We start from the raw sequence: 24,705 nt of genomic DNA, 5'->3' as shown, positions 1-24,705 counted from the left end.
CGCCGCCGCCCGGCCCGGCCCGCGGCCCCCAATATGGTGCAGCCGCCCGCGCCGCCGCCCGTGCCGCCGCCGCCCGCGGGCCCCGCCGCCGCCCTCGGGCGCCCGCAGCGCGGCAGCCGCAGGTGGGGGACTGCGCCCCAGGCCTGAGCTCCGCTGTCCTCGCCCGGCCTGCGCGGCCAGCCCGGCGGGCTCGCCTCCGAGGGGCACTTGCAGCTGAGGTGGAGCCGTTTGCACCAGACGCTCCTGCTCCTGCCCCCTCCCTCCCCCTCCCCTCCCCTCCCCTCCCCCGCCCTCCTCCCCTCCGGTCCTGTCTCCAGCGGGAGCGCGAGACGCTGGTCAGGCTCCGCGGCGCAGCTCGAAAATGAATAATCGCCCCCAATTGACTTAAATTCCACCGAAGCCGGCGCCGCGGCCGCCCGCCGACCGGGACCTGCTCGCTGTGTTTTTTGCTTTCTCCATTCTTCCTTTAAAAAAAAAAAAAAAAAAAAAAGCAAAACAAAACCAGCCAGCCAGCCAACCAAGACTCCGGTTTGTTGATCGCCTTTTTTTTTTTTTTTCACCGTTTGCGGGATTTGCAAACCGAGTTACATGCATGTCCAGTGGGGGTAGGTTTAATTTTGACGATGGAGGGTCCTACTGTGGAGGCTGGGAGGACGGCAAGGCGCACGGCCATGGCGTCTGCACCGGCCCCAAGGGCCAAGGCGAATACACCGGCTCGTGGAGCCACGGCTTCGAGGTACTGGGCGTCTACACCTGGCCCAGCGGCAACACGTACCAGGGCACCTGGGCGCAGGGCAAGCGCCACGGCATCGGCCTGGAGAGCAAGGGGAAGTGGGTGTACAAGGGCGAGTGGACGCACGGATTTAAGGGGCGCTACGGGGTGCGGGAGTGCACGGGCAACGGGGCCAAGTACGAAGGGACCTGGAGCAACGGGCTGCAGGACGGCTACGGCACCGAGACCTACTCCGATGGAGGTAGGTGCGCTGGGCGCGCGGGGGCTGGCGGAGGAGGGACCTTCTTCTCTTGCCTCTTCTGTTTATCTCTGGGGAAGTCCAGCTTTTCCCTCCAGAGGGCCGTGGGCACCTGGGGCATTTCCTGGGGCTCCCTGGAGGCCACAGCGGCCTTGGCTACAGGTTGCCCCACTGCCTGGCGGGGGACAGTGCCCCTGTGCTAGCTGAAGGGTGTTGGGGGCTTTCCAGGAGCAGTGCCAGGCCCGGGAGCCGCGGAGCTGAGCAGTGTCAGTGCATCGTCCTAGAGGAGGCCGGAAAGGCCAGACTGGGCCCGCGGCCTCCTCCGGGACCCAGCAAGGGCGCAGGGGGGCTAGAGGGCCCCTCCCCGTGTTGGCAAAGCTCCCTGGGTGTCGGCCTCTAGGAGTCAGGCCCCAGCTCTGCTGCTTGTTTTCCTGCGGTGCCGACGGGCCTCCCTGAGTCCTGATCAACCCAAGCCAATGGAAAGAGAGTGGCTGGGAGAGCTAGAGGCGGGGGCTGCAAACCCAAACCATCACAACAAGGCAATAAACTTCTAGGTGGTTGGACGCGGGCTAGCACTGCCGGAGCAGGCTGCTGAGGGGAGGAGGGAGGGAGGCCCATCTGTTTAGCGCGAGCCCAGGAAGCTCGGCTTTCAGTGGGTGAATCATTTTCACCATTAGTTTAGGGGCGCTCTGTGCCTTCATCCTAAGATGCCACCACATTCCCGGCTGGAAGCCAGAGCGCTGCCTGCCTGCCCACCCGCCGCCGCGGCTGTAGGATGGTTTCTGTGCGGGGAGCCCTGGCCAGCTTTGCGGCTGTCCCCCCCTCCCCCCGTCCCAGACGGTCCGGTGTCCACTCCTCGGGGCGTCTGAGAGGCGTGGAGAATTTACTGTTTCTGCAAGCCAGACCCCAAATGAGCCTGCTCTCTAGAGGCTCCCTCCCCCACGTAGGAGCTCCTCTCCAGAAGTGGCTCCATGGCTCCCCAGGAATTTTTCAGGCACGCCTGGGAAAGCAGTGGGGCCCGGGGGGACTTGCGTGCTTCGGGACAGAGATCACGAGCGTACGTGTGGTCTCCTGCTCGCTGCCTCCGAGTTAAACACCTGCTCCCCGGCCACATCCACAAGTGACGGAGGGCTGGAGAGTAATTATTACTTTGGCTTATACAGCCGAGAGGCAGGGTTCGTTATTCGCCCGAGGGGAGGAGGCGTGGGGGGCAGTTACTTATATAACGCTCTTGCCTGTCAAAACCGTGGCGCCCCGTCCCAGGCGGCCTCTTCTGTGCTGTTGTTGTTTTCCTGGAGTGGGTTGGAGAGCTTCCCTGACCCTGGGGCGCTGGGGCAGGCTGAGCAGACGGCCCTCCCTGGGTTCTAGGCCGCGTGTGTGTGTGCGTGTGTATGTGTGTGTGCGCGCGTGTGCGTGTGTGTGTGCGCGCGCACGCACTCGCAGGCACGGCAAGGCCCAGGCGCAGATGTGGGTGGCTGAGGTGGGCGGCCGAGCAGCTTGGCGCTCCCAGCTGGGCTCTTTGGGAACCCGGGGACCGTTGTCACCCAGGGGCTCTGGTCTGGCCGCTAGGCAGATCCGTCCCTCCAGAGGTGCTCCCAGCTGTGCCTGTGCCTAGAGACTGGAGCCTGGGAGGAGAGGAGCCCCGGTCCCTCTGGAGCTCAGCAGAGTGTCTGAGAGTGAGGTCCAGCACCCCAGTCGGCCCACCTTCCCCAGAAATCTTCAGTGGCCAACAGAATTCTATGCTCCGTTCCACAGACATCTACTGAGTGCCTACTCTGAGCAGGTGGTCGGGGCTCTGGGAAAACAGCAGGCGGAAAGCCGTACCCTCGCGGAACTTCCATTTCAGAGGGAACGGTGGTAATTTCGCTGTGAAGGCTGGGAGGGGAGGGTCTGATTCTGGGGCTGGGCGTGAGCGTAGGAGCAGATGCGTCGTTGTGAGGAGTGCTGCCTTCGTTGGGTGGACATCCTTGGGTCTCTACCCGCCATTCAACCGGCTACGCCGTGTCCACTCCCTAAAGCACTTCCGTCTGCACTGTGTTGCTTGAGTCTCACACGTTGGAGGGGCAAGGGTCATATCCATCACAGACAGAGCCAGGGAGGCCCCGGAGCCCCCGAGACAGGATAGAACCCCCAGCCTTTGGTGGCAGAGTCGAGGGTTTGAACCCCTGATCTGTCCAGGGTGGGGCCCTCTTTCCTCACATCACACCACCTGTATGCCGGCCGAGGCAGGCACACAGATGCAGGGCGCCCGGCCGACTGCTGCCTTTTGGTTGGCAACAGGGCATGATGGAAAGTCGAATTGACCTTTCTGGCCTGGAATAATCAGGCCCAGACATCTGGGGCCACTTTTCTGGAACGTGGTCCCCGCTCCTCATTAGGAAGGAGGGGACTGTTGAGAATGTTTGCCCTCAGGCAGCGCGTGGGGTGAGCAGAGCCGACATGGGGTGTCGTAGTCTGCCAGAACGGAATGGTGGGCCTCCTCGCCTGCTCCCAAGTCAGCTGGTGGGCGGGGGTGGGCCATGTTTCGGAGAGGGCAAGTAGAGCCTTCATGAGTTCACGGTCCTGACTCCAGTCCTGCTCTTCCTTTGCACGAGGAGTGGGAATGTTGGGCCCGCATCAGCAGAGCTCCCGAACTTCAGCCCAGCTCCCAGTGCTGACTTGGGGAAGTGGTGCTTTTCATGAATAATGCACCGACGGCAAATGTAGTCTGCATTTAGCTGGAATTGGTATGGAATCCATTTCAGCTGGGGACACTTCTGCCAACTCCCCCTCCTCCAGGTTCCTCCTCCCCCGGGCGCAAGGCATGCATTGCTCACTAAAGTGAGCTGAGCGGCCTTCACTGTCTGTCAGGTGACCCCGCATTGACGGTGAGGCCTGAGGGCCCAGGATGGCAAGAGCACATGCTGTGGGGTTGGCATCCGTTGGGCTTGAATCCCAGGGGTGCCTTTACTCTGCTCTGTGACCTTGCGCAAGTTACTTAACTTCTCTGCGCTTCTGTTTCTGAAGCTGTACAAAGGGCTGATAATAACTGTGAAGTAGGTGGAGATTAATTGAGGCGGTGTACACGTCAATGCCAGGAATAGAGTAAGCATTCGTTATTATTTAACCCTGTTTTATTATTACAGTTCATATGTGATGAATGTCACTTACAGTGATCGTTATTAGAACCAACAGCCAGAGATGATGATGATGATAATGAAAATGATAATAAATGGCAATGTTCAGCACTTGCTGTGTGCCGAGCATGGGGCTAGTGTATGTATAATTACAGCACTCAATCCCTGTGCCTCTCCGGGCTTGGTTTTCTCCGTCTTCCCATTTCCCACATTGGGAAGCTGAGTCTCAGAGGAGCCAGATGAGTTGGCTGGTGAACGCTGGGCGGCACCAGGATTCACGCTCAGGGCAGCGGTTCCAGATCCCGTGCTCCTGTGTGGAACACCTGTCTCTAAACTCCCTCGTGCAAAACTCCCTCCTTGTTCCTTCCTCTTCCTCCATACCCGTTCTCCTCTGGGTGCAGCAGAGGAGTTGGAGGCAGATGCACACGGGCAGACACCACACCCAGGCCCTCTTGTCTGCTCGCTGGACCCCTGCTTTGCTGTACAGGTAAATATTTCCTGCTGGGTGCCATGCACACAGGATCCCACGGACCAAAAGTTACCCCCCCCCCACAAATAAAACCCTCCCACAGCCCGAAAGATATGAGTCATTGCACACACCCGGCCGCTCCCCCTCAGTTACAGATTCCGTTCACCGGCCCAGATCCCTCAGCCCACACACGAATCACACACGCCCACAGTCAAAATTCAGATTCCCCGGTGCCTGCGCGCACACACAGTACACCTGTCACCCAGAGATGGTTTCCACCCTGTCTTCCAAAACACAGCCATGTGCATCCTCCAGCTTTGTTCGATTGCCAGGTACTCCAGATCCCTCCCAGCTCCAGCTCCTGAGAAGCAGCTCTCCCTGTAAAGGGAGGGTGCCAGCCTCGGAGCAGGCTCAGATACAGATGACTCGCAGCTTTGTTTCCAGTTTAAATACACGTTTAGGTGGTTAATGCCCCCTTGAAGGGGGAAAAACCCTCATCCAAAGTCAGTGACCACTGGTCGTGTTTTCGGTGCTTGGCCAGGAATATGTGAAAAGTAAACTGTTTTGTTTTTTTTTTAATCCAACTGCTCAATTTAGGAGGAAGCAGGTCCATGGACACGGGTATTACGCCAATAGGGACTCATTTCAGAAACAAAAGGCAATTGGAGATAAAAGCATCTCCTCAGAGAGCCTTTCAGCCCCTTTGGGGAGGGAAAAGTCTCCATGAGGTGAAAGGAGAGGGGAAAGCAAATAACTAGTTCTTTGTTGCCAATAATAGCTGAGAAAGGAGTGTAGCTGAAAACTCCCCCCATCCAGCACAGCCCCGGGGCGATGTAACGAGCCTTATATTAGGAAGCCTAACTGGGCTGGTGAGGAACTAAGTATCAGCATCCTCCGAAAATAGCCCTCCGCCGGCTGGCTAGTGAGTAGCCCTCGCTGACGCTAACAGTTCGCGCAGCAAACCCGGGGAAAGGGGGCCGTGCGCCCATCTTCCCTGAGGATGCCGTGGAGAGAGGACGCCCCTGGGGGAAAATGGTGATGGTGGCTGTAGGGGGTGGGCCAGGAACGTCTGCCCTTTCTCTTCAAGACTGTTTCCTCCTCGTCTTCTGCCAGGCCTCCACAGCTCGAAAGACGGCTAGCTATCAACCATGAGCTGATAATTCTGTATAAAACATTCCTTAGGTCCTTAAATGTCAGCAAGAGATTAGATTTGTGAGCCCTGGAAGAGAGGATGATGTTTGCTTGAATTTTCTGCCCTGGTCCACCCCTTCTTGGAGTAGCCACTCCCCAATTTGTACTTTCCTGACTTGTGAAAGGTCACGTGGTCAATGAAGGTGGCACTGCAAGGGGTCCTGGCCCCGCCGAACAGGCCCTGTGGACTGGAGGAAGGGACCGGCTCTCCCATCATTCCGGAGAGGAGCTGTCCCTTCAGCACCTTGGAGAGCGCCCCCCGCAAACTGCCTGGGCTGCCAGGGAGCCCGCCTTGCTCTAATTCCTCCGGGCATCTCTTCCCCCCTGTACCGGCCAGTGACCACCTGGCCCTGACCCCTCCACACTCGGCCACCAGAAGTCTTCCTGCTCCCGATCTTTCAGTGTGTGGGTTCCGTGCTCCATGAAACACCACTACCGGGGGTGTTTGTTTTTCACCCCAATCCTATCAGTCTTTTCTGAAGAAGTTGAGTGCCTTCTAGATGTCTCCTGGTGAACCAAGAGAGCATTTCCCAGCTAGGGGAGGCAGCTTTGGGGTGGGGTCCTTTATTAGGACTCATGGAAATAAAACCTGAGGTTTATTTCTGCCTTGGGTTGTGTGTGCTCAGGTCCTGTGGGTGTACAGGGGTTATAAGTGCACACCAGGGACATCCCTGGCGGTCCAGTGGTTAAGACTTCGTGCTTCCACTGCAGGGGGCATGGGTTCGACCCCTGGTCAGAGAACTAAGATCCCGCATGCCACGCAGTGTGGCAAAAAAAAAAAAAGAAAAGGGCACACCAAAGGCAGCAAAGGAACGATTTTGTCTGTAGCAGCGAAAGAAAGACTGTTTTGCTTCTGTTCTCTTTAAACGGGCATCAACGGATTAGTCATCTACACCAACCCTGCCCAATCTGTATGTGGCTATTTGAATTTGAATTTAAATTAATTACAATGAAATGAAATTGAGAGACTCGGCGCTTCCGTCACACTAAGCCACATTGCTCAAGTGCCACTGTGACTCGTGACCGCCACCCTGGACAGTGCGGAGACAGAACATTTCTGTCGTCACACAAAGTCCTGTTGGACAGCGCTGGTGTGGCGTGTAAGAGTCACGCAGGAAGGGCTGTGTGTCTGTGCCGGTCACTGTTGAATGTCCAGTAACTAAAGTGGTACCAACATACAGTGGTCACTCAATAAATACTTGTGGAGTGAATCAACTGTGCCAATGTAGTAGTGTTTCGTGATTTCATCCACTGTCATCATTTCACACATCCATGTTGTTGCAAGAACTTAGAACTGGATGTAGACAGTTAAAGGGGAATTTTAAAGCTCTTTAAAGCATTGCCATTACAATTCCCTGGTCGGTTTTGTTTTGTTATCAGCTCTGTCGTTGCTTATAGAGACTGACAGTGTGTTACATGAGTAAGGTGGATGGTTGAATATAGTGCATAATGGAGATAATGTCCTAATGCTGCGAGGCATTCATGGCCAGAAGACTTTTTTTTTTTTTGCGGTACGCGGGCCTCTCACTGTTGTGGCCTCTCCTGTTGCGGAGCACAGGCTCCGGACGCGCAGGCTCAGCGGCCATGGCTCACGGGCCCAGCCGCTCTGCGGCATGTGGGATCTTCGCAGACCGGGGCACGAACCCGCGTCCCCTGCATCGGCAGGTGGACTCTCAAGCACTGCGCCACCAGGGAAGCCCCAGAAGACATTTTTGGAGCACTGTCTAATGAGCAGCTTTCGTTGTAAAGTGCTAGGAAAGACGAGCAGAAAAATAAGCACCCTTTCATTTGCACACTTCCTAAAGATCCCTTTTCCTCAGTTTGATTCATTCATTCACTGAGAAGCATTTACTAGTTCCTACAGTGCTCAAGCCATAAAGACTGAAAAGCTCAGGTCCACTTTTGATGAATTCACCTGGCAGTCTTTGCTGAGCCTGACTCTGTGTCTTAGTTCATTTGGGCTGCTGTAACGGAATACCATGGACGGGGCAGGGGTTGGGGGGTTTTAAACAACAACATTCATTTCTCACAGTTCTGGAGGCTGAGAAGTCCCAGATCAAGGCCCTGGCAGATTTGGTGTTTGGTGAGGGCCTTCTGGGTTGCAGACTGCCACCTTCTCTGTGTCCTTACCTGAGGGGAGGGACAAAGGAGCTCTGTGGGGTCTCTTTCATAAAGGCACTGATCCCATCATGAGGGCTCCACCCTCATGACCTAATCACCTCCCAAAGCCTGTACCTCCTAACTCCATCACTTTGGGGGTTAGGATTTCAACGTATGGTTTGGTGGGGGGAGGACACAGAAATGCAGTCTAGGGGCTTCCCTGGTTGGCGCAGTGGTTGAGAGTCCGCCTGCCGATGCAGGGGACACGGGTTCGTGCCCCGGTCCGGGAAGATCCCACATGCCGTGGAGCGGCTGGGCCCGTGAGCCATGGCCGCTGAGTCTGCGCGTCCGGAGCCTGTGCTCCGCAACGGGAGAGGCCACAACAGTTAGAGGCCCGTGTACCGCAAAAAAATAAAAATAAAATAAAACACAAGAAACAGGAGGACGTGAGTTTTACCAAGAAGAATACGTAGCCTGTATGCAAAACTAAAACTATGTGAAATAATTACGGGTTTCTTATGCCAGACTTTGGGCATCCCAAATGGAAGCACCACAGGTGAGAGTTCTGAGAAGGGGTGGGAGAGACGTGTGTGTCCTTGAGTGACAGCAGAGACGTCCCGGGAGGGGCCCCTGAGCTGTGTCTGAACGACGGCGGGCAGGGTGGCTGTTACCCCAGGGCTGAGGTTGCTGACTTTGAAGGAGGCTTGTTCTCGGCCTCGGTTTTCTCATCTCTGCGATGGAGTCATAACGGTTTCTTCCATCTCCATCTCCCCCCTTCGCGGGAATGTCAGAGGTGTTGATTGGAATGCAGGGAGGGCTCCCTGGTGCTTTTGGAGACCTCTGAACGGATCGAGGGGCAGTCTCCACGGCTGGTGCCGTCCTGCCACTGTCTGTTACTCGGGCCGGTGCGTCCCACACGTGAGTGTGTGTGAGAGTTGCCCGGGAGGTGTGCTACAGCAGATTGCTGGCCCCCTGCTGAAGTTCTGGGTCTGAGGTGTCGCCCAAGAATTTACATTTCTTACAAGTTTCGGTTGGTGCTGCTGCTGCTGGTCTGAGGACCCCATCCTTAGAACCACAGCGCTGGGCGGTGCCTCTTCACCCTGGCTGCACAGTGGGACCACCAAGGATGGTTATCCCTGGAGACTGTTAGAAACGCAGAATCTCAGGCACCCGCAGACCTGCAGGGTTGGAATCCACATGCTCGCAGGACGCCCGGGTGGTTCTCACGTGGGCGGCTCCGTTGTAGCATGCTTGTCCCGATCTTGGCTGCTCAGGGAGTCATCTTGGGTCCTTTGGGAAATGCTAGTGCCTGGGCCCCACCCACACATGCTGACAAGGTGGTCTGGGTGTGGCCTGAGGTTCTTTTTCAGAGTGTCCAGGTGATTCTGACACGTGTCAGGTTGACGGCCTCTTGCCCAGAGCAGCCTCAGCCACATGTCGGAACCACTGGGACGGTTTCAGGGAGGGACCCGTGTGGGTTCCACCCAGCACTGCTCCAGCCAGGATCTCGGATGGTGGCATCTGGCTTGCGTATGTGATAAAAGCAGGCAGGGCTGAGAGTCGCTGCTCTGCACAGAGTTTTTTAAAACTCTGGGCCAAGTGGCTCATGAAAATGAAAGAGACTGTAGCGTTCCCAAGCACCACATGTAAGTGCTGTTACGTTTCTGCTCTGTCAGCAGTGGCTTCCTCCTCTGTGTCTGTGTCTGCCCTTTGTTTCTTTTTATAATATCTATTTGGTTGCACTAGGTCTTAGTTGTGGCAGGTGGGCTCCTTAGTTGCAGCTCCAGGGCTCCTTAGTTGCAGCTCGCCAGCTCCCTAGTTGTGGCACGTGGGCTCCTCAGTTGTGGCATGCGAACTCCTAGTTGTGGCATGCATGTGGGATCTAGTTCCCTGACTAGGGATCGAACCGGGGCCCCCTGCATTGGGAGCACAGAGTCTTATCCACTGCGCCACCAGGGAAGTCCCTCCCCTTTGTTTCTTGTAAGGATGCCTCTCATTGGATTTCAGGCCCAGCCCAAATCCAGCGTGATCTCATCTCAAGAACTTTAAGTTCATTGAATCTGCAGAGACCCTTTTTCTAAATAAGGGCACATTCCCGGGTACCAGGGTTTAGGACATGGACATATCTTTTGGGGGACACTCTTCAACCCACTACCATGCCCTACGGGCTTCGGTTTGAACGTGCTCCGGGGTGCATACGTGTTAACTAGAATCCTAAAGCCAGGAGATTCCTTTGGAAGAAGGGTAATCACTGTTTTTAACATCCACTTTGTCCCAAGTACTGGGCTGTGCACTTACCATAGATGTTCCTCCTTTTAGTCCTTGAATCAGTGCTTTGGGGTAAAGCGCGTGCTGTCATTTAAGGGATGATGAGAACGTGAAGCGTGGCGGGGTCGCACAGCCGGGGGCAGTGGGCCTCGGCTGGCCCAGAGCCGCCCGTGGCACCTAGCGATGGCATTTCCCAATGGAGCCATCATTTCAGCGCCCACCCCTGACCCCACCCCATACCTTACTGTTGAGGAAGCTGAGGCCCAGAGGAGTCCAGGGTCTAACAGTGAAGCAGAGAAAGGGAAGGAAGACACATTCTTCTGAACCTGAGCCTTTGCTGGGCCTTTGCCCAGCCATGCATAAACTTGTGGGGTCTCCCAGACCCCTCTGAGAGCATTTGGAAGCTGTGGTCCTCTCCCAGGTGGCAGGCAAGTCCCTGTACTCATGCGATGTTTTGTGGGCACCTCTGGGGGTCGAAGATTCCCTGAGACTTCTCCATGGACCCCGGATAAGAGCCCTTCCATCCTCCACGGATGTCCAAATGGGCCGAGATCCCACAGCCAGTGGGAAGTGGGAGCAGGGCCTGCGGAGTCCGAGGCGGAGGCCTGGAGCGGGCAGTGGGCCTCTCCCTGTCCCTCCTCTCCTGTGAGGGTGCTCGGTAGCTTCTCCTGGAGGACTCCTGGGTCCGCCCTTGCAGCCAACATCTGACGCTCTGACCTTCCTTCCATCCCACTCCCCCCAGCTCACCGCTGTCACTCTCAGGCCTGGCGAGTGTCTGGCCTTAAGCTGGGGAGCTGCGCAGGCTTCTGTCCTGTGGTCTCCCTGTGAGAGAAGCATGACTCCCCCGTTTTACAGGTGGGGAGCTGAGGCTCAGGCAGGCAGTGGAGACGGGAAATGCTGAAACGGGGCTGACCTTGCAGTCTCTGGGCTGATCGCCTAACCCCGGCCACCTGGACAGGCTCCCAGGCGAGAGCCCAGGGGCCTGCAGTGGGGCCGTCTGACACAGGCAGTCCCAGGGACCACGCCTTGAGAAGCACCTGTCCCTCCCGCCCCGCGAGCCAGCCTCTGCATCAGGGCTGAGGACGGCAGATGGGAGGAGGGGAGGCATTTCCAGGTGGGGGTGGGTGGCAGCCACACTGTGGGCAGGTCAATGGGGGAGGGTTTCAGGAACAAGGGTGGCCAGGGGAGCCCTCCCAGGAGTACCAGGCAGGATCTTACCTGGTAGGCCGGTGTCACAAACCCGGGCAGGCTTTGTCGGAGGCTGGTTGTAGGAGCTAAGCCGAGGGGCTGTGGGCCATGCAGCCAACCTGTGTGCATGGCCTTTTCACAGCCCCACCCCTGGCCATTGGGTTGCTTACTGCTGAGTTCAGAGATGCAGCCGCAGTGGTTGAAGTCCAGTTTGGTGAGGACGGTGTGTGGCACCAGGCGTGGCGCCCCTCTGCTGTCCCCTCTGGGCGCCCCGTGTGCACACACGCCTGTGCGCTGGCTCCCGTGGCCTCCACGCTCTGGAGGGCAGAGGCCCGTCTGTCAGGTTCCTGACTGCGGCCCCCGGTACGGCCGCAGCACCTGCAGCAGGGGGAAGCTCGGGGGACCGTGGTTGGACGATGCATGAATGACACACCAGCAGAGAGCTGAGGATGTGAAGGGGCAGTCGTGTGGAGAGTGGGAGAATGAGCAGGTGGGGAGAACAACACGTGCAAAGGCCCAGAGACAGAGGCGTGGGCTGCAGCAGAGTGAGGGCAGAGGGTAAGGGGTCTGAGCACAGCTTCCGGGCCATGGGAAGGACGTTAGATTTTGTCCAGAGGCCAGGAAGGGCTCTGAAAGGTTTAAGCAGGGCAGCAACGCAATCTGATGTTTGTCGTTTTGTAATTAAACGTTTTGTTTCCAGATAATTGTAGATTCACGTCCAGTTGTAAGAATAATCCAGGGACGTCCCCGAGCCCTCCACCGTGTCTGCCCCAAGGGTGACATCTTGCAAAACTCTAGTAGTGTTATAGCCCAAATGCCAACGTTGACACCGTCCGATGCAGAATATCCCATCACCGCAGGGACCCCCGTCCTCCTTTTATGGCCACACCCACTCCCCCGTCACCCCCGTGTCTCCTCAGCCTCCAGCAACCGCTGATCTGCGCTCCATTTCTCATTTCAAGAGTGTTCTACAAATGTAGCCTCTGGGAGCACCTTTGCCGCTCGCCGTGCTTCTCTGGAGCCCGTCCAGGCCCTTTTTCCCGTCGACGGTTGGTTCCTTTTACTGCTCACCGTGCCCCGCAGAGCGGATGGGGCGCTGCCCCGTCACCGTCCGGGGCGTCTGGGATAGTTCCCGCGTGGGGCTGTTGGGAATACCCGCCGCTGCTAACTTTGACGTAGAGGCTCTGTGTGAACCTGAGTCTTCATTTCTCTGGGATAAATGCCCAGGAGTACGTTTGCTGGGCCGTGTGGCAGTTGTACAGTTGTGTTTGGATAATCACTCTGGCTGCTGGGTGGGGAAGGAAAGGGGGGCCAGAGAGGAGGCTGGGGGCCCCTGGGAGGTGGTGCAGGTGTCTAGGGGGGAAGGGATGATGGCCTGGGTCCAGGTGGTGACAGTGGGCTGGGGAGAACCAGAACCCTGAGAGCTCAGAGGTGAGCAGAGCAGGCGGGCAGAGTCCGGGACGGTCAGCACCCAGGCACCGGGGACACAGGGGCCCCTGGGGGAGGGGTGGGTGTGGAGCCAGGTGAAGATGGTGAGGTTGCGGTGGAGGTTGTGAGTCCGGATCTCAATGGGGCATCATACTCTGGGCGTTGGTAGCAAAAGGCAGGAGAGAGGTTGTCGCTGGAGGGGCCCCAGGACTCAGAATCGGCTGAGGAGGGGGGCAGGGAAGGGAGGAGGGTGGAGACAGGCCCGGGAGTGGGGGTGGGTCAGCAGGAGCAGAGACGGGATGGGGACCCAGCCCTCACTTGTCCCGGCCACGTGGCCACCATTTTCGTCTGTTAGGAAATCTGCTTGCCCCACACCCCGTGAGGCCAGGCCCACACAGTTACTATGCCCATTTTACAGACGAGGAAACCAAGGCCAGGGGATAGAGTGACTTGCCAAAGTCACGTGGGAGATTTGGGTTCTGGAAGCCACAGAATCACACAGCACAGGGCTGAGTTCAGACCCCAGATCCTCGGTTACGAGCCTGCATGGGGCGTCCTGAACGTTGCATGCGAGCCCAGGCAGAGATTTCTGAGCTGGCGCCTGGATGCACAGATGCTGCATAAATAAGCTAGTGTGACTGTTGTAAACCGTTTACAGACACCAGCGGTGGCTGCTGGTCCCGCTTCTGCGCTGCCCGTTTTCCCCTCCTGTCCTTGCTACATCCTAGAGGCGGTATCAAGCCTGCGCCCTGAGAGGAGACAAATGGTATTGTTTTACTGAGACATAATTTACATAAAATCCATCCTTTTAAAGTGTACAATTCACTGCTTTGAGAAGTTCACGAGGTTGTGCAGCTATCACCACACCCTAATTTTAGAACTTTTTTTTTGTCACCCACAAGAGAAACCTCGTTATGCATTAAGCAGTCAGTCACCATTGCCGCCCCCCCCCCCCCCCCCCCCCCGCCCTTGACAACCCCTAATTTGCTTTCTGTCTCTGCATTTGCCTGTTCTGGACATGTCAAACAGATGAAATCCTACACTACGTGGGCTTCTGTGTCTGGCTTCTTCTACGCAGTGTCTTCAAGGTTCATCCACATCCCGCGTATCAGAACTTCATCCGTTTTTAAGACTGAATAACAGTCCACTGTATGGACAGACCTCAGTTTGTTTCTCCGTCCATTCACTGATGGACATTTGGGGTGGTTCCACCTTTTGACTCTCGCGAATAGTGCTGCTGTGAACATTTGTGGACGCGGTCTTGTGTGGAAATACGTTTTCCATTCTCTTGGGTGAATACCCACAGTGGAATTGCCAGGTCGCATTGTGACTCTTGTGTTTCACCTTCTGAGGCGCTGCCGCCCTCTCTTCCAGAGCAGCTGCACCGTTTTGCATTCCCATCAGCGGGGTTTGAGGGCTCCAGTTTTTCCACATCCTCTCCACACCTGTCATTATCTGCCTTTTTGATTATAGCCATCCTGGTGGGTGTGAAGTAGTATCTCACTGGTTTCAATTTGCGTTTCCCTAATAACCAGTGATACTGAGGAACTTTTCCTGCGCTTCTTGGCCATTCGTGGGCTTTTGGAGAAATGTCTGTTCAGGTCCTTGCCCACTTCAAGACTGTGTTACTTGCCCTCTTACTGTTGAGTTCTAAAGCTTTTCTATGTATTGTAGATAACCACGGTGACTTAAACTGCAGCGCCTGAGTCCTAGCCACCCCCAGGGTGCCCGTTGGCATGCTGCCCCCCCCATTGGATGGTGGATTCCTTGCAATAAATCGTGGGTGCCTTCCTCTTGCCCCCAGAGTACCTAGCACGGTGCCAGACAGGGGCTCAGTAAACGTCGGGACCTCAGCCCACCAGCTAAGCGGCCAGGTGGTCCTGTCCAGTTCTCAGCGAGGTGGCTTTGATGGGCTGCATTTAGGGTCTGTTTTACCAACGGCCAGAGAACAGCAGTGGTATCTGCAGGGAAGCTGGGACCCACACAGGTATTTATTGAGCAGGGGCTGTGCCGGGCAATGAGCTGGCCCCAGGGAGAGCAGGGAACCGAGAGCCCCAGGGCGGTGTGTGCATTTGCACAGGCTGGGGACCGTGTCAGTGAATCCGGGATGGAGGAAGCTGGGCCCATGCTAACATGGGCGCCGGCGGGTGTCTGGGGCATCCGGGAAAGCCTTCTAGGGGAGCGACTTTCCCGCAGAGACCCGAGGATGGCAGGAGTGAGGCGGGTGTCCGAGGCACACCAGGAGGAGCATTTTTCAGCACCCAGAGGCAGAGGGAACAGGGCCGCCCCGCAAGCACGGCCGTGGGGCCACGGCCTGACCCTTTGGGTCTGCACAGAACCAACCTGATTGTCAGGAGAAACAAGAGCCAGGAGGTAACCCACCAGGGACTGAGGTCCCAGGCAACAGCTGGGCCGGAGTGTCCCTGGGCCCTGGTGTGCCACGCTGCCCGGACGGCACCTGTGTCCACGGTGCCGGGCTCAATGTGGAAGAAATTAATCGTGGGTCCCAGAGAGAATGCGGCAGAAATATAGCAGAAGTCAGGGTTTTCTCGGGGCTGGATCCAGGCTGCCATGTTGACAGTGACCATGAATCGACAGGCGGAGAGTGTCCTGCTAGCTCGAGGCCAGGCAGGAGGAGGAAAGGACAGGAGTGTTAGTGGAGAGACGGAGAGGGAGGGAAGGGGGCAGATAGAGACAGAGACAGAGGAGACAGAGACAGTGGAGGGAGAGAGACAGGGACGGGGAGAGGCAGGGCTGGGGAGGAAGAGACAGAGTTGGGGGTGGGTTATGGAGGGGAGGGGAGGGAGAATGAGCCCTTCCTGCTGTCAGGGGCACACGTGTGTTATGTCTCACTTCGCCCCTTGTTTCTAAGCCCAGAGCCCAGCCCCTTCCACATACCTTCCCATAAAGTCCCAGCAGCAGCCCCTGAGGATGGCTGTCCTCTAGCCCAGAGCAGCCGGAACCCACCCAGAGCAGGGCCACCCCGGCTGTTGCTGTGCCCCAGGCAGGAACCCCTGCCTCAGTGGGCAGCCGTGTGCCCCCGTCTCGGGACACTGAGGGGCGCTAAGTAGATCTGGGTCCCCAGGGCACGGGGGTCTCTAGGTGATGCCCAGCAGTGCTGCCCAGCCACCCGGCAGCCCAGGGCTTGATCCCACTTGAGGTGCTCTCAGTTTGGCCCAAAGTCCTGAGATGAAAATGCGGGTCTGCCTCAGCTGCCCACGGAGCAGGACCCCCCGCCTGGGGACAGCTCTCCATCTGCTTGGAGATGCCCCCTGCGTCATCCTGCAGGAGTGGCCCCGGCCCAAGCCCACTGCCCAGCAAGCCGCGGGGGGGTTGTCAGGGCTGGTTCTGAGCCGGAGCCAGTCAGGCTGCACGGTCAGCCTGGGGGCTTCTGAGTTCCCTCAGCACCCGCCCCCGCCCTGGGGAAGGCAGACCTGTGCCTCCAAGCTTCCCCGCCCACCCACAGTGGCCAGCAGGGAGGAGTTCCTATGGAAACGCCCAGAACTCCCTCAGGGCGCAGAGGCCAGCCCCCCCAGGAGCACTTGCTTGGAACAGTGGGGAGCCCTGGAGCGAGAGGGTGTTAGAAAGAGCCTGCTGTGGGAGTGGGCTTTGGGTGGGCCGTTTGGGGAGGGTCTGAGGAAGGGGGTTCACCCTGGAGTGGGTGCTGTCGGAAAGGGGGACAGTCCTCTGATGGAGGTCTGACTCATCTCCGGAGGGAGGCGAGGATGCAGCTGAAATGGTGAAGGGTGCCTTGGCCTCCTTGAGGGTTTGGCACTGTGTGGGTGGCCGGGTGACCTGTGTCACTCCGTGGTGGTCAGAGCAGCCTCGTCTGAGGTCCTGTTTACGTCCAATGGAAGGACAGCCCAGCCTGGCTGGCTGGGAGCCAGGCCAGTGCCCAGGTGTCCGGGGGCCTCTGGGGGAGGGATGGGAGCCCCTCAGGTCTTCACACCATCGGACCGCCTCTCCCAGCCGCCTTCTGCCCTCAGAGCCACCGTTCTGGCCGCCGTGCCTCGAGGACCCTGGGCGATGGCTGAGGGAAGTTTCCGGAAAACCCAACCTCAGGGGCCTGTCTGCCAGGGGCGCAGGCCCTCCTGCCTGTGTGGCCGGGGACCATGCAGGGCCTAGAAGGAGCGTGGGCCCTGGGTGGGAGCGACGGGGGTGTGGTCTGGCCAGGTTCCCTGAGGCACAGGGTGCTGGGAGCTGAAGGAGCCGGGTGAGGGCTTGCTGGGAGCACCCAGAGCGAGTCAGGGTCCCCACCCTCTCTCAGAGCCCGCCTGGAGATGCCCAACCCCGCTGCAGCCCCGGGGCTGACCGGGAGTCGGGGTGGGGCTGGGGGACACGGTTTGGCCAGAGGCCTGCCCTGCCCCAGGCCCCCTGAACATTGAGTCCTCCCGGGTGGTGCAGGGCTCCTCCCTCTGCGCTCGGGGTCCCTTCTCAGAGCCGCTCTCTCCAGAGACGCCTGTGAGCCCGCGATGTCCCTCCTTACCCTGGGGCAGCGGGGTGTGGGGCCAGGTGTCCCCCCACTGGGCCCAGCACAGCTTGGAGCTGCGTCCGTGGGGGCCACAGGGGCAGCGTGGGGCCCTGGCACGGTGTGTCCTGGGCCCGGTCCACCCCTCGGCTGGCCGCTCTGGCATCCGGCAGGGTGGGCGTGAGCTTCATCCTCAGCTCTGGGGCCGGCAGGCCTGGGTGTAACGCTGTCCCAGGGCGTTTGCAGCCGCCCTCACTGGACGTGCTGTTTCCATGGGTGACGGGGTCACGGGTTTGGTGAACGCCGCCGTGGTTTGCTGCCTGCCTCAGTCCCAGGTGGAGGCTGGTGAATATAAAGATGTAGTTTCTTCCCTCGCGATCCCCAAGTCTGTCCTACCCCTGGGGGTCCGCAGACCCCAGGTTGGGGGGCCCCTGCACCGGCCCCGCCCTTTGGGAGCAAATGTCACGTCTGAAGTCAGAGTCTCCTCCTCCGTGTCCTGGGTGGAGTCCTGACGGGAGCCTTCTCCACCCCCTGGGCCCCTGGGGCCTGTGGGTGGACTTGGGGGTGCCCTGTGGGGTCCCCATGGAGCCCAGTAATCAGGGGGATTGTTTCTGGCCTTCACAGGAAGTGGAGGTGTCCCCACTGGGGTGGTCAGGGTAGCTGTGATGTCTGTCAGGAGTGGGCAGAGACCCCCAGACCCCCCCCAGGGCAAAGGAAGAGTGGGCGCGCCTCACCCCCAGGCCCACTCAGACTGCAGGGGCCCCACTAAGCTGAGGCTCTCTTTTTAATAGTTTGCGGTGCAGTTCACACACCATGCAATTCACCCATTTAAAGCATACACTTCCACGATTTCTAGTATATTCACAGAGCTGTGCAGCATCACCAGTCAATTCTAGAACATTTTCATCACCTCAAAAAGAAGCCCTGTCATCCCCCCTCCCCCTCCCCCTGTCATCCCCCCTCCCCCAGCCCCTGGCAACCGCGAATCTGGTTCCTGTCTTATGGATCTGTCCATCGTGGACATTTCACGCAGATGGAATCCTGCACTGTCTGGCTTCTTTCACTCCCTGTAATGTTTTCAAGGTTCATCTATGCTGTAGCTTGACTACGTGCCGTGTGGATATGAAGACAGTAGTGTTCCAGCCTACGGGTGGACCATATTTGGTTTATCCATCATCATTGATGGACCTTTGGCTTGTTTCCCCCTTTTGTTCCCCCCTTTTGCTGTGAACATTCATGCACAGGTTTGCGTATGGACGTGTGTTTTCATTTCGTTCTTTGCATTTGGAGGTATAAACCGAGGAGTGGAATTGCTGGGTCAGGCGGGGTCTCTAGGTTTAACTGAGGAACTGCTGGGCTGTTTTCCAGAATGTCTGCACCATTTTACATTTCCATTCAGCTTCTTTTTAAAGAATCTTCTGGAAGTTGAGATGTCCTTACAGGCCCTCTACCCCTCACCCAAACCTGGGGATTTATTCCTGGACGCGGTGAAGTCTATGTTTGGAGAAACTCCTAATTTCTCAAGCACACCGTCTGTGCGGGGCGCAGGACCTGCTCAGTTTCGCCCCCTGCAGGTGGCCCTGCCCGCGTTCCTGCCGCTCCCCACCGAGTGCGACTCTAGTTTCCTTCATGGTGGGGTTCACCTAGTGTCTCTCTGTCCCCCTACATCTCAGGTCCGGGAGGTTCTTTGCTCTCTGTACCCTCAGCCCCTGGCACTCGGAAGGTACCTGGTAGATAAACAGTCATTTAGAGTAGGGGGGTGTCCCCACGCCGCGGGAAGCGGGCGCTCGGGGGAGGTGGGAGGGGCCCCGAGGAGGTTCTCAGAGCAGAGAGTGACCAGCAGTCCTGCTCTCTGTGTTTCGGGGCTTTGGAAAAAGAGACGGTGCAGGGCCAGCTGGTCCCCAAGCACGCTCTCCTTCTTCTCAGAGAGGGTGGACGGGAGGGGAGGACGTCCGTGAGGAGATGGCAGAGACCTGAGGGTGGATCGGGCACCTGGGCGGGGGCTCCGTGGGGATGCTTCAGGCACCTGGGGGAGGGGCTGCGTGGGGACACATCAGGCACCTCGGTGCCCTCCGTGGAGCTATAACACGCACCTGGGCGGCCTCCTCGGGGATAAAAGAGCTCACAAGCCGCTCCCGGTGCTGGTACCCGGTCGGTTTAGGAGCTGCAGCCCAGCGCGTTAGGAGCTATTTTATCCCCATTTTACAGGCGTGGAAGCTGCAGATAAGTAACTTGCCTGGCCTCATGGCTTAGTGGTGGTGGAGCTGGACTTGAACCCAGGGTGCGGCAGGTGTCCTGCCCACCCCTGTTGCTCCCTCTGCCGGTCCCCCTGCAACAGGAGCCCCACGCGGGCCTCAGCCATCCCCTCTCCCCCCCGGGGGTCCTGCGCTCCAGGAACTGGGGCCTGTGGGGGGGTCTCACTGGGGCCCAGGCGGGCCGGTGGTGTGGAACCCCTGCGTGCGGTTGTGGGTGTTAGTGTTTTCCTGCGATAACGGCTCATAGCTCATGTCACATCTCAGAGGGCTCGGTGACCCACCTGAGCCCAAATCCTCCATTTTTTTGTTTGTTTGTTTTGTTTTTTTCTGGGTTTTTTTTTGCGGTACGTGGGCCTCTCACTGTCGTGGCCTCTCCCGTTGCGGAGCACAGGCTCCGGACGCGCAGGCTCAGCGGCCATGGCTCACGGGCCCAGCCGCTCCGCGGCATGTGGGATCTTCCCGGACCGGGGCACGAACCCGTGTGCCCTGCATCGGCAGGCGGACTCTCAACCACTGCGCCACCAGGGAAGCCCCCAAATCCTCCATCTTAATCTGGGTGCTCGGCCTGCGGCCTGGGCCGCCTTCCTGGAGTGTTTGGTGTGTGTATATAGAGCGCCCGCCCTGGGAAGAGCCGGCGGGGCTCCCCGGAGAGTGTGAGACAGAGGCTGCTGCCTGGGGTGAAGCTGGGAGCTTGACCATCGGGCAGATTTTCAGCAACAAGATCGGTGGTCCTCAAAAAACATAACATAAAAAAGAAAACGATTGTTGGTCCTGAAATAAGAATCACCTGTGAGCTTTTAAAACCCTCTGCTGCTCAGGCCTCGCCTCTGACCCACTGAATCGTCTCTGGGAGGACTGGGTGTCAGTTACTAGTTTTCAAGGTCCTGCAGGTGGTTCTAACAGGACAACCTGGGTTCTTGATCTCGAGTGGCATGTGAGTCACCTGGTGGGCATTACAGCCCCGGTGGTCTGCCCACCCCCAGGGTTTCTGCTTCAGTGGGCCCAGGGGAGCCCGAGAATCTGCATCTCATCAAGGTCGCAAGTGATGCTGATGCTGCCGGAGAGCTGCAGCACAGAGCAGCCATGGCCACCCGTGTCCATTACGGCCCCCCAGGCCCTCCGCCTGGTCGCGGGCTAGACCGTCGCGGCTTCTGATGTGACATACTTAACGCAGCGCCTGCCACGCGCCCTGCACCATCCTGAGGTGCTTTGCAAGTGTGACTCCTCTTACTCTCCACGAGCATCCCACAGGGTGGGTATTGTCACTGTCACTCGTCACAGCAGGGGACACGGAGACCCAGCAAAGTTAGGTGACTCAGGCCAGCTCTGAGGGCAGTGCAGTGTTGGTCTGACCCCAGCTCCTGGCTCTTCACCCCCACGCTGTTCTCCTCTTCTGTGGCTCCGAGAGAGAAGTGACTTTGACCCCCATTTTGCAGATAGGGAAGTAGAGGCTCGGGTCAGGTCACCTGTCCAGGATCCGAGCTCAGACCTGCCTGACTTCCGGCCACTCTGGTCAAGGACCCTCTCCCGTGAGGGGGCTCCCTCGATTCTTCCTCCCATCCCTGCCCTGCACCCCCTGCTGCCCCACCTCACAGTTATGTCCATGAACCCCTGACCTGTGAGAGGCCAGCCCCGCGGGCCTCGGGCAGCTGAGCCTCAGTGCCTGCTGGGTGACCAGAGAGGTGAGCACGGGTCCGGGAAGGGTGCTCCCCGGATGGCGGGATTGGGAACCCTGCGTTCTATTCCTGTCTCCCCTGTTCAGGCCCAGAGGGAGGGGCATGAAGGGTGAACAAGGGTGGTCCCTGCTCACTGAGGCCCGACAGGATATGGGGCTGAAACTTGGAAGCTGGAGTCAGGGATGACCAGGTCTCCAGAGCCTGCACCTTGAAACCGTTCACACCACAGAGAAGACAGTGCTTGATGTCAGTGGCGTCCGAAGCAGCAGCCGGCCTCCCCTGAGCGAAACCCAGGGTTCTCCTGACGCCCGGGGCAGCTCCTGGGTGCTGGGTGCAGAGCTGCGTCCTGAAGGGACCCTCCTTCAGGATGAGTCATCCTGCCATTCTGAGTGAGGACCCCCAGTCCAGGGGGACCTGGTGTAGTTGGAACTGCAGGCTGGCTCTTCGATGCTGACCCCCTGTTTTTCGGTGGGCAGTGGAGAGGGATCGTCCCAAACGTGGGTCTGGGAACCTGGCACACATGGCGGGGGTCCTAGCTGAGCCGCTTCCGTCAGGACTTTGGGCAAGTGACTTAACCTTATCACGCCTCAGTTTTTTTCTGTCTGTAAAATGGGTACAGTGTCTCCCTCATGGGCTCTCTGTGGGAACTGACTGGCTTGGACCTGCCGTGAGCACTTGGCAGTGGGGAGAGGAGCCTCTGCCGTCCCCGGGAGGTCAGGGCAACAGGCGAGCAGAGGGCGTCTCCTCAGGGAGTGCAGCTCAGAGGGAGCCAGGCTCCCAGGGGAGAGGACGCTGACTTGGGGTCTACAGACCAGCCACTTCTCTGACTCATCCTCGATGTGCACGTGTCAGCCGACGGTGCCAGGTGTGGGCCTCTCCTCTGATGGGGAACAGGTGGCATTGGGGCTGGCCCCCACATCCCCGTGGCTCCTTCCAGTTCTGGGGACAGCTGAGTGGGGAGGTTCAGATCTTCGCCCCTTCCTGCTGTGTGGTCTTGGACAAGTCACCTTACCTCTCTGAGCCCCCTGTTGTGATGACAGCTCCTGGCCCTCCGTGGATGGTGAGAGCTCAGCAGATGTCAGCCGATGGTGTCCCTGGACACCGTGGCCGTGGTTTCTGACTGGGCTGCCCTGGAAGGTTTTCTGGGTGCCTGCAACTGAGAAGGCAGCCAGCGTGGGGAAATTCTCAAGGTAAACTTAACAGGGTTCATTCTTCGGAAGTTAGGTCCATCTCTTTTTTTTTTTTTTTTCCCCTGACGTGGAAAAGACCTTCCCTTTATTCATAATTACCAAAACTTAAGCAACAAAGATGCTCTTGAGTAGGAGTGGATGACACAGTATGGTTCAGGTCCACAGAAGACGCGGAGGCCTTAAGTGCGTACGACAAAGTCAGAGAAACCAACCTGAAAAGCCTTCGTACTGTATGAGTCCCACTCTGCGACTTTCTGGAGAAAGCAGAACTATGGAGACAGTCAAGGAACACTGGTTGCCAGGGGTTGGGGGAAGGAAGGATGAGTAGGTGGAGTGCAGAGGAATTTTAGGGCAGGAAACTATTCTGTGTGACTCAGTAATGGTAGGTACAGGGCGTTACATCTGTCCAAAATCACGGGATGGGCGACACCAGGAGTGATGATGTATCAGCATTGGTTGATCGACGGTAACAAATGCCCCGCACTCATGTGTGTCTGTACTTGCACTCAATTTTTCTGTGAAGCTAAAGCTATCACGTCTAAACTTAAAAAAACAAAACAACCCCGCGAAACCTTCCCAGGATGAACGGGTGAGGAAAGCAGAAGGAGCAATGCTGGCATGAAGTCGGCCAGGTGGGCACGGCCTAGGGTGCTGGTTGAGCTTGTTTTTTGAGTCTGGTCCTTCCCCGGCCATTGGGGACCCCCTGCCCGCACCGTGGAGGTGGGCACACCTGGGTGGCTCCCTGGTTTGAGGCCAACTGCGCCTGAATCCCCTCCCCTCTGGGCAGCACAAGGATGAATGTGGGGCCCGTGTTTGCTGGCCTCCGTGTTGTCTGTTTTTGCTCTCGACCCCTCCCGGCCTTGGGGTGGCTTCCTGGCTGGTGACCTGGTCTCGGCGTGGGAATAGCCGTCATCTGCATGCGATGCTCATGGCCTCTCCGGTCACTTTCCTGCTTCCAGTCTGACATATCTGGTGCCTTCTCAGGGAAGCTTGCCCCCTCCGTCCCCCCAAGAAGGCCACTGACCTGCCACTTGGGCCCCCTTTCTGGCTTTCCCACCAACGTGCTAAATACTCGGGCTGGGCACCTACCAGGCCAGCGTCCTCTGTGAGGAGGACTTTCCCCCAACACCCGGGTTCGGATCCCGGCCCCCATGAGGCACAAATCCTGAGTCTCAGTTTCTACAGCTGGAAAAGCAAGCATAACGTCACTATTGAGAGAATTTTCTCATGAAAATCTTTCCTCCCATCCCTCTTGAAAAATGTTAATTTTTATCAAGACGATGTGCCCACAGTTTAAGATGTCAATTAATGTTAAAAACAACAGTGTTTAGAACAAAGCCCCCTCCCTCTACTGCTTCCAGATGTACAACTTTGAACTCCTTCAGCTGTGTCTCCAGGCACTTACCTCCAAGTCTCTGCATCTGCGCTTACTGCGTTCTTGGCTTATGATCCCTTTCAGCTGCTATGTACTGACTCCCTACTATGGTAGGTGAAGATTCTCAGTCTTTAGAACCACCTTTCTCTTCCCTTTCTTAACCATTCCAGCATTGTTAGGTCAATTCTGTTAAATCGATAGCTCTCATTATTAAAAGACTGGGGTATCGAGGCAAGCCACGCACTGATGCTGTATACACGCATGTATTGATACTTTTCACGTGCAGCTTGAGTTAGTAATCGCCTCATTTTTTCAAATACGTAGTTTTCTTTAAAACAGTGGTTAATTTGTTGCCCAACTTCCAAATGCTCAGAAAAATATCTCTCCGTGCTGCGTTTTGCATGAAACATCCACCAGATTCTCCCTCTCTATATACAGTATATACACATTTTTTAGATTGATATATTTTCCTTCCGTGTTTGCTGGAAGATATATACAGCGGACCCTTGATCGGTGTTGGGATTAGGGGCTCCGACCCTACACACATTTGAAAATCCACGTGTAATTGATAGTCAGCCCTGAGTATGTGTGGTTCTACTGTATCTGTGGATACATCTGTGGATTCAACCATGAGTCATGTAGTACTGTAGTCTTTACCACGGAAAAAATCCATGTATAAGCGGACCCTCACAGTTCAAATCCTTGGTATTTCTGTGTAAACATATATAAAATTGCTCCTGGAAATTCCCTTCGCCACCTCATGTTTGTTGGACAACCGCCCCCCCATGTCTTTCCTCTTCTGTGATTTTCTCCCTCATTTTGGTGGAGTACATCCTGCAGTAGCTTCCTGAGAAAGGATGCATGGAAGATAGTTTTTGTGGCTTAATGACTTGATACATTGGAAGATAGTTTTTGTGGCTTAATGACTTGATAAGTTGGTTGTATATGTAATTCTAGATTGAAAATCATTTTTGTTCAGAATTTGGGTGGGGGGGCCATCTCCCGCTGAG

General features: G+C 57.3%; 1 protein-coding gene across 1 annotated transcript in view; it reads left to right on the top strand.

Annotated features, from left to right (window-relative positions):
- The first annotated feature begins 478 nt into the window (after window positions 1-478).
- Window positions 479-24,705, top strand: part of LOC113627363 (junctophilin-3) — a 33,651-nt gene continuing 9,424 nt past the window's right edge. Inside the window, exon 1 of the mRNA XM_027119902.1 lies at window positions 479-974. Within this exon, the coding sequence (XP_026975703.1) occupies window positions 593-974 (382 nt within the window). The 5' untranslated portion in view covers window positions 479-592. The remainder of the gene's footprint in view (window positions 975-24,705) is intronic.

The sequence above is a fragment of the Aethalodelphis obliquidens genome, unplaced genomic scaffold (assembly GCF_003676395.1).
Source record: "Aethalodelphis obliquidens isolate GAN/ISIS:26980383/991018 unplaced genomic scaffold, ASM367639v1 scaffold20, whole genome shotgun sequence".
NCBI classification, from domain to species: domain Eukaryota; kingdom Metazoa; phylum Chordata; class Mammalia; order Artiodactyla; family Delphinidae; genus Aethalodelphis; species Aethalodelphis obliquidens.
The sequence above is the reverse complement of the archived record's forward strand: the minus strand, read 5'-3'. Positions and strand labels throughout refer to the sequence as shown.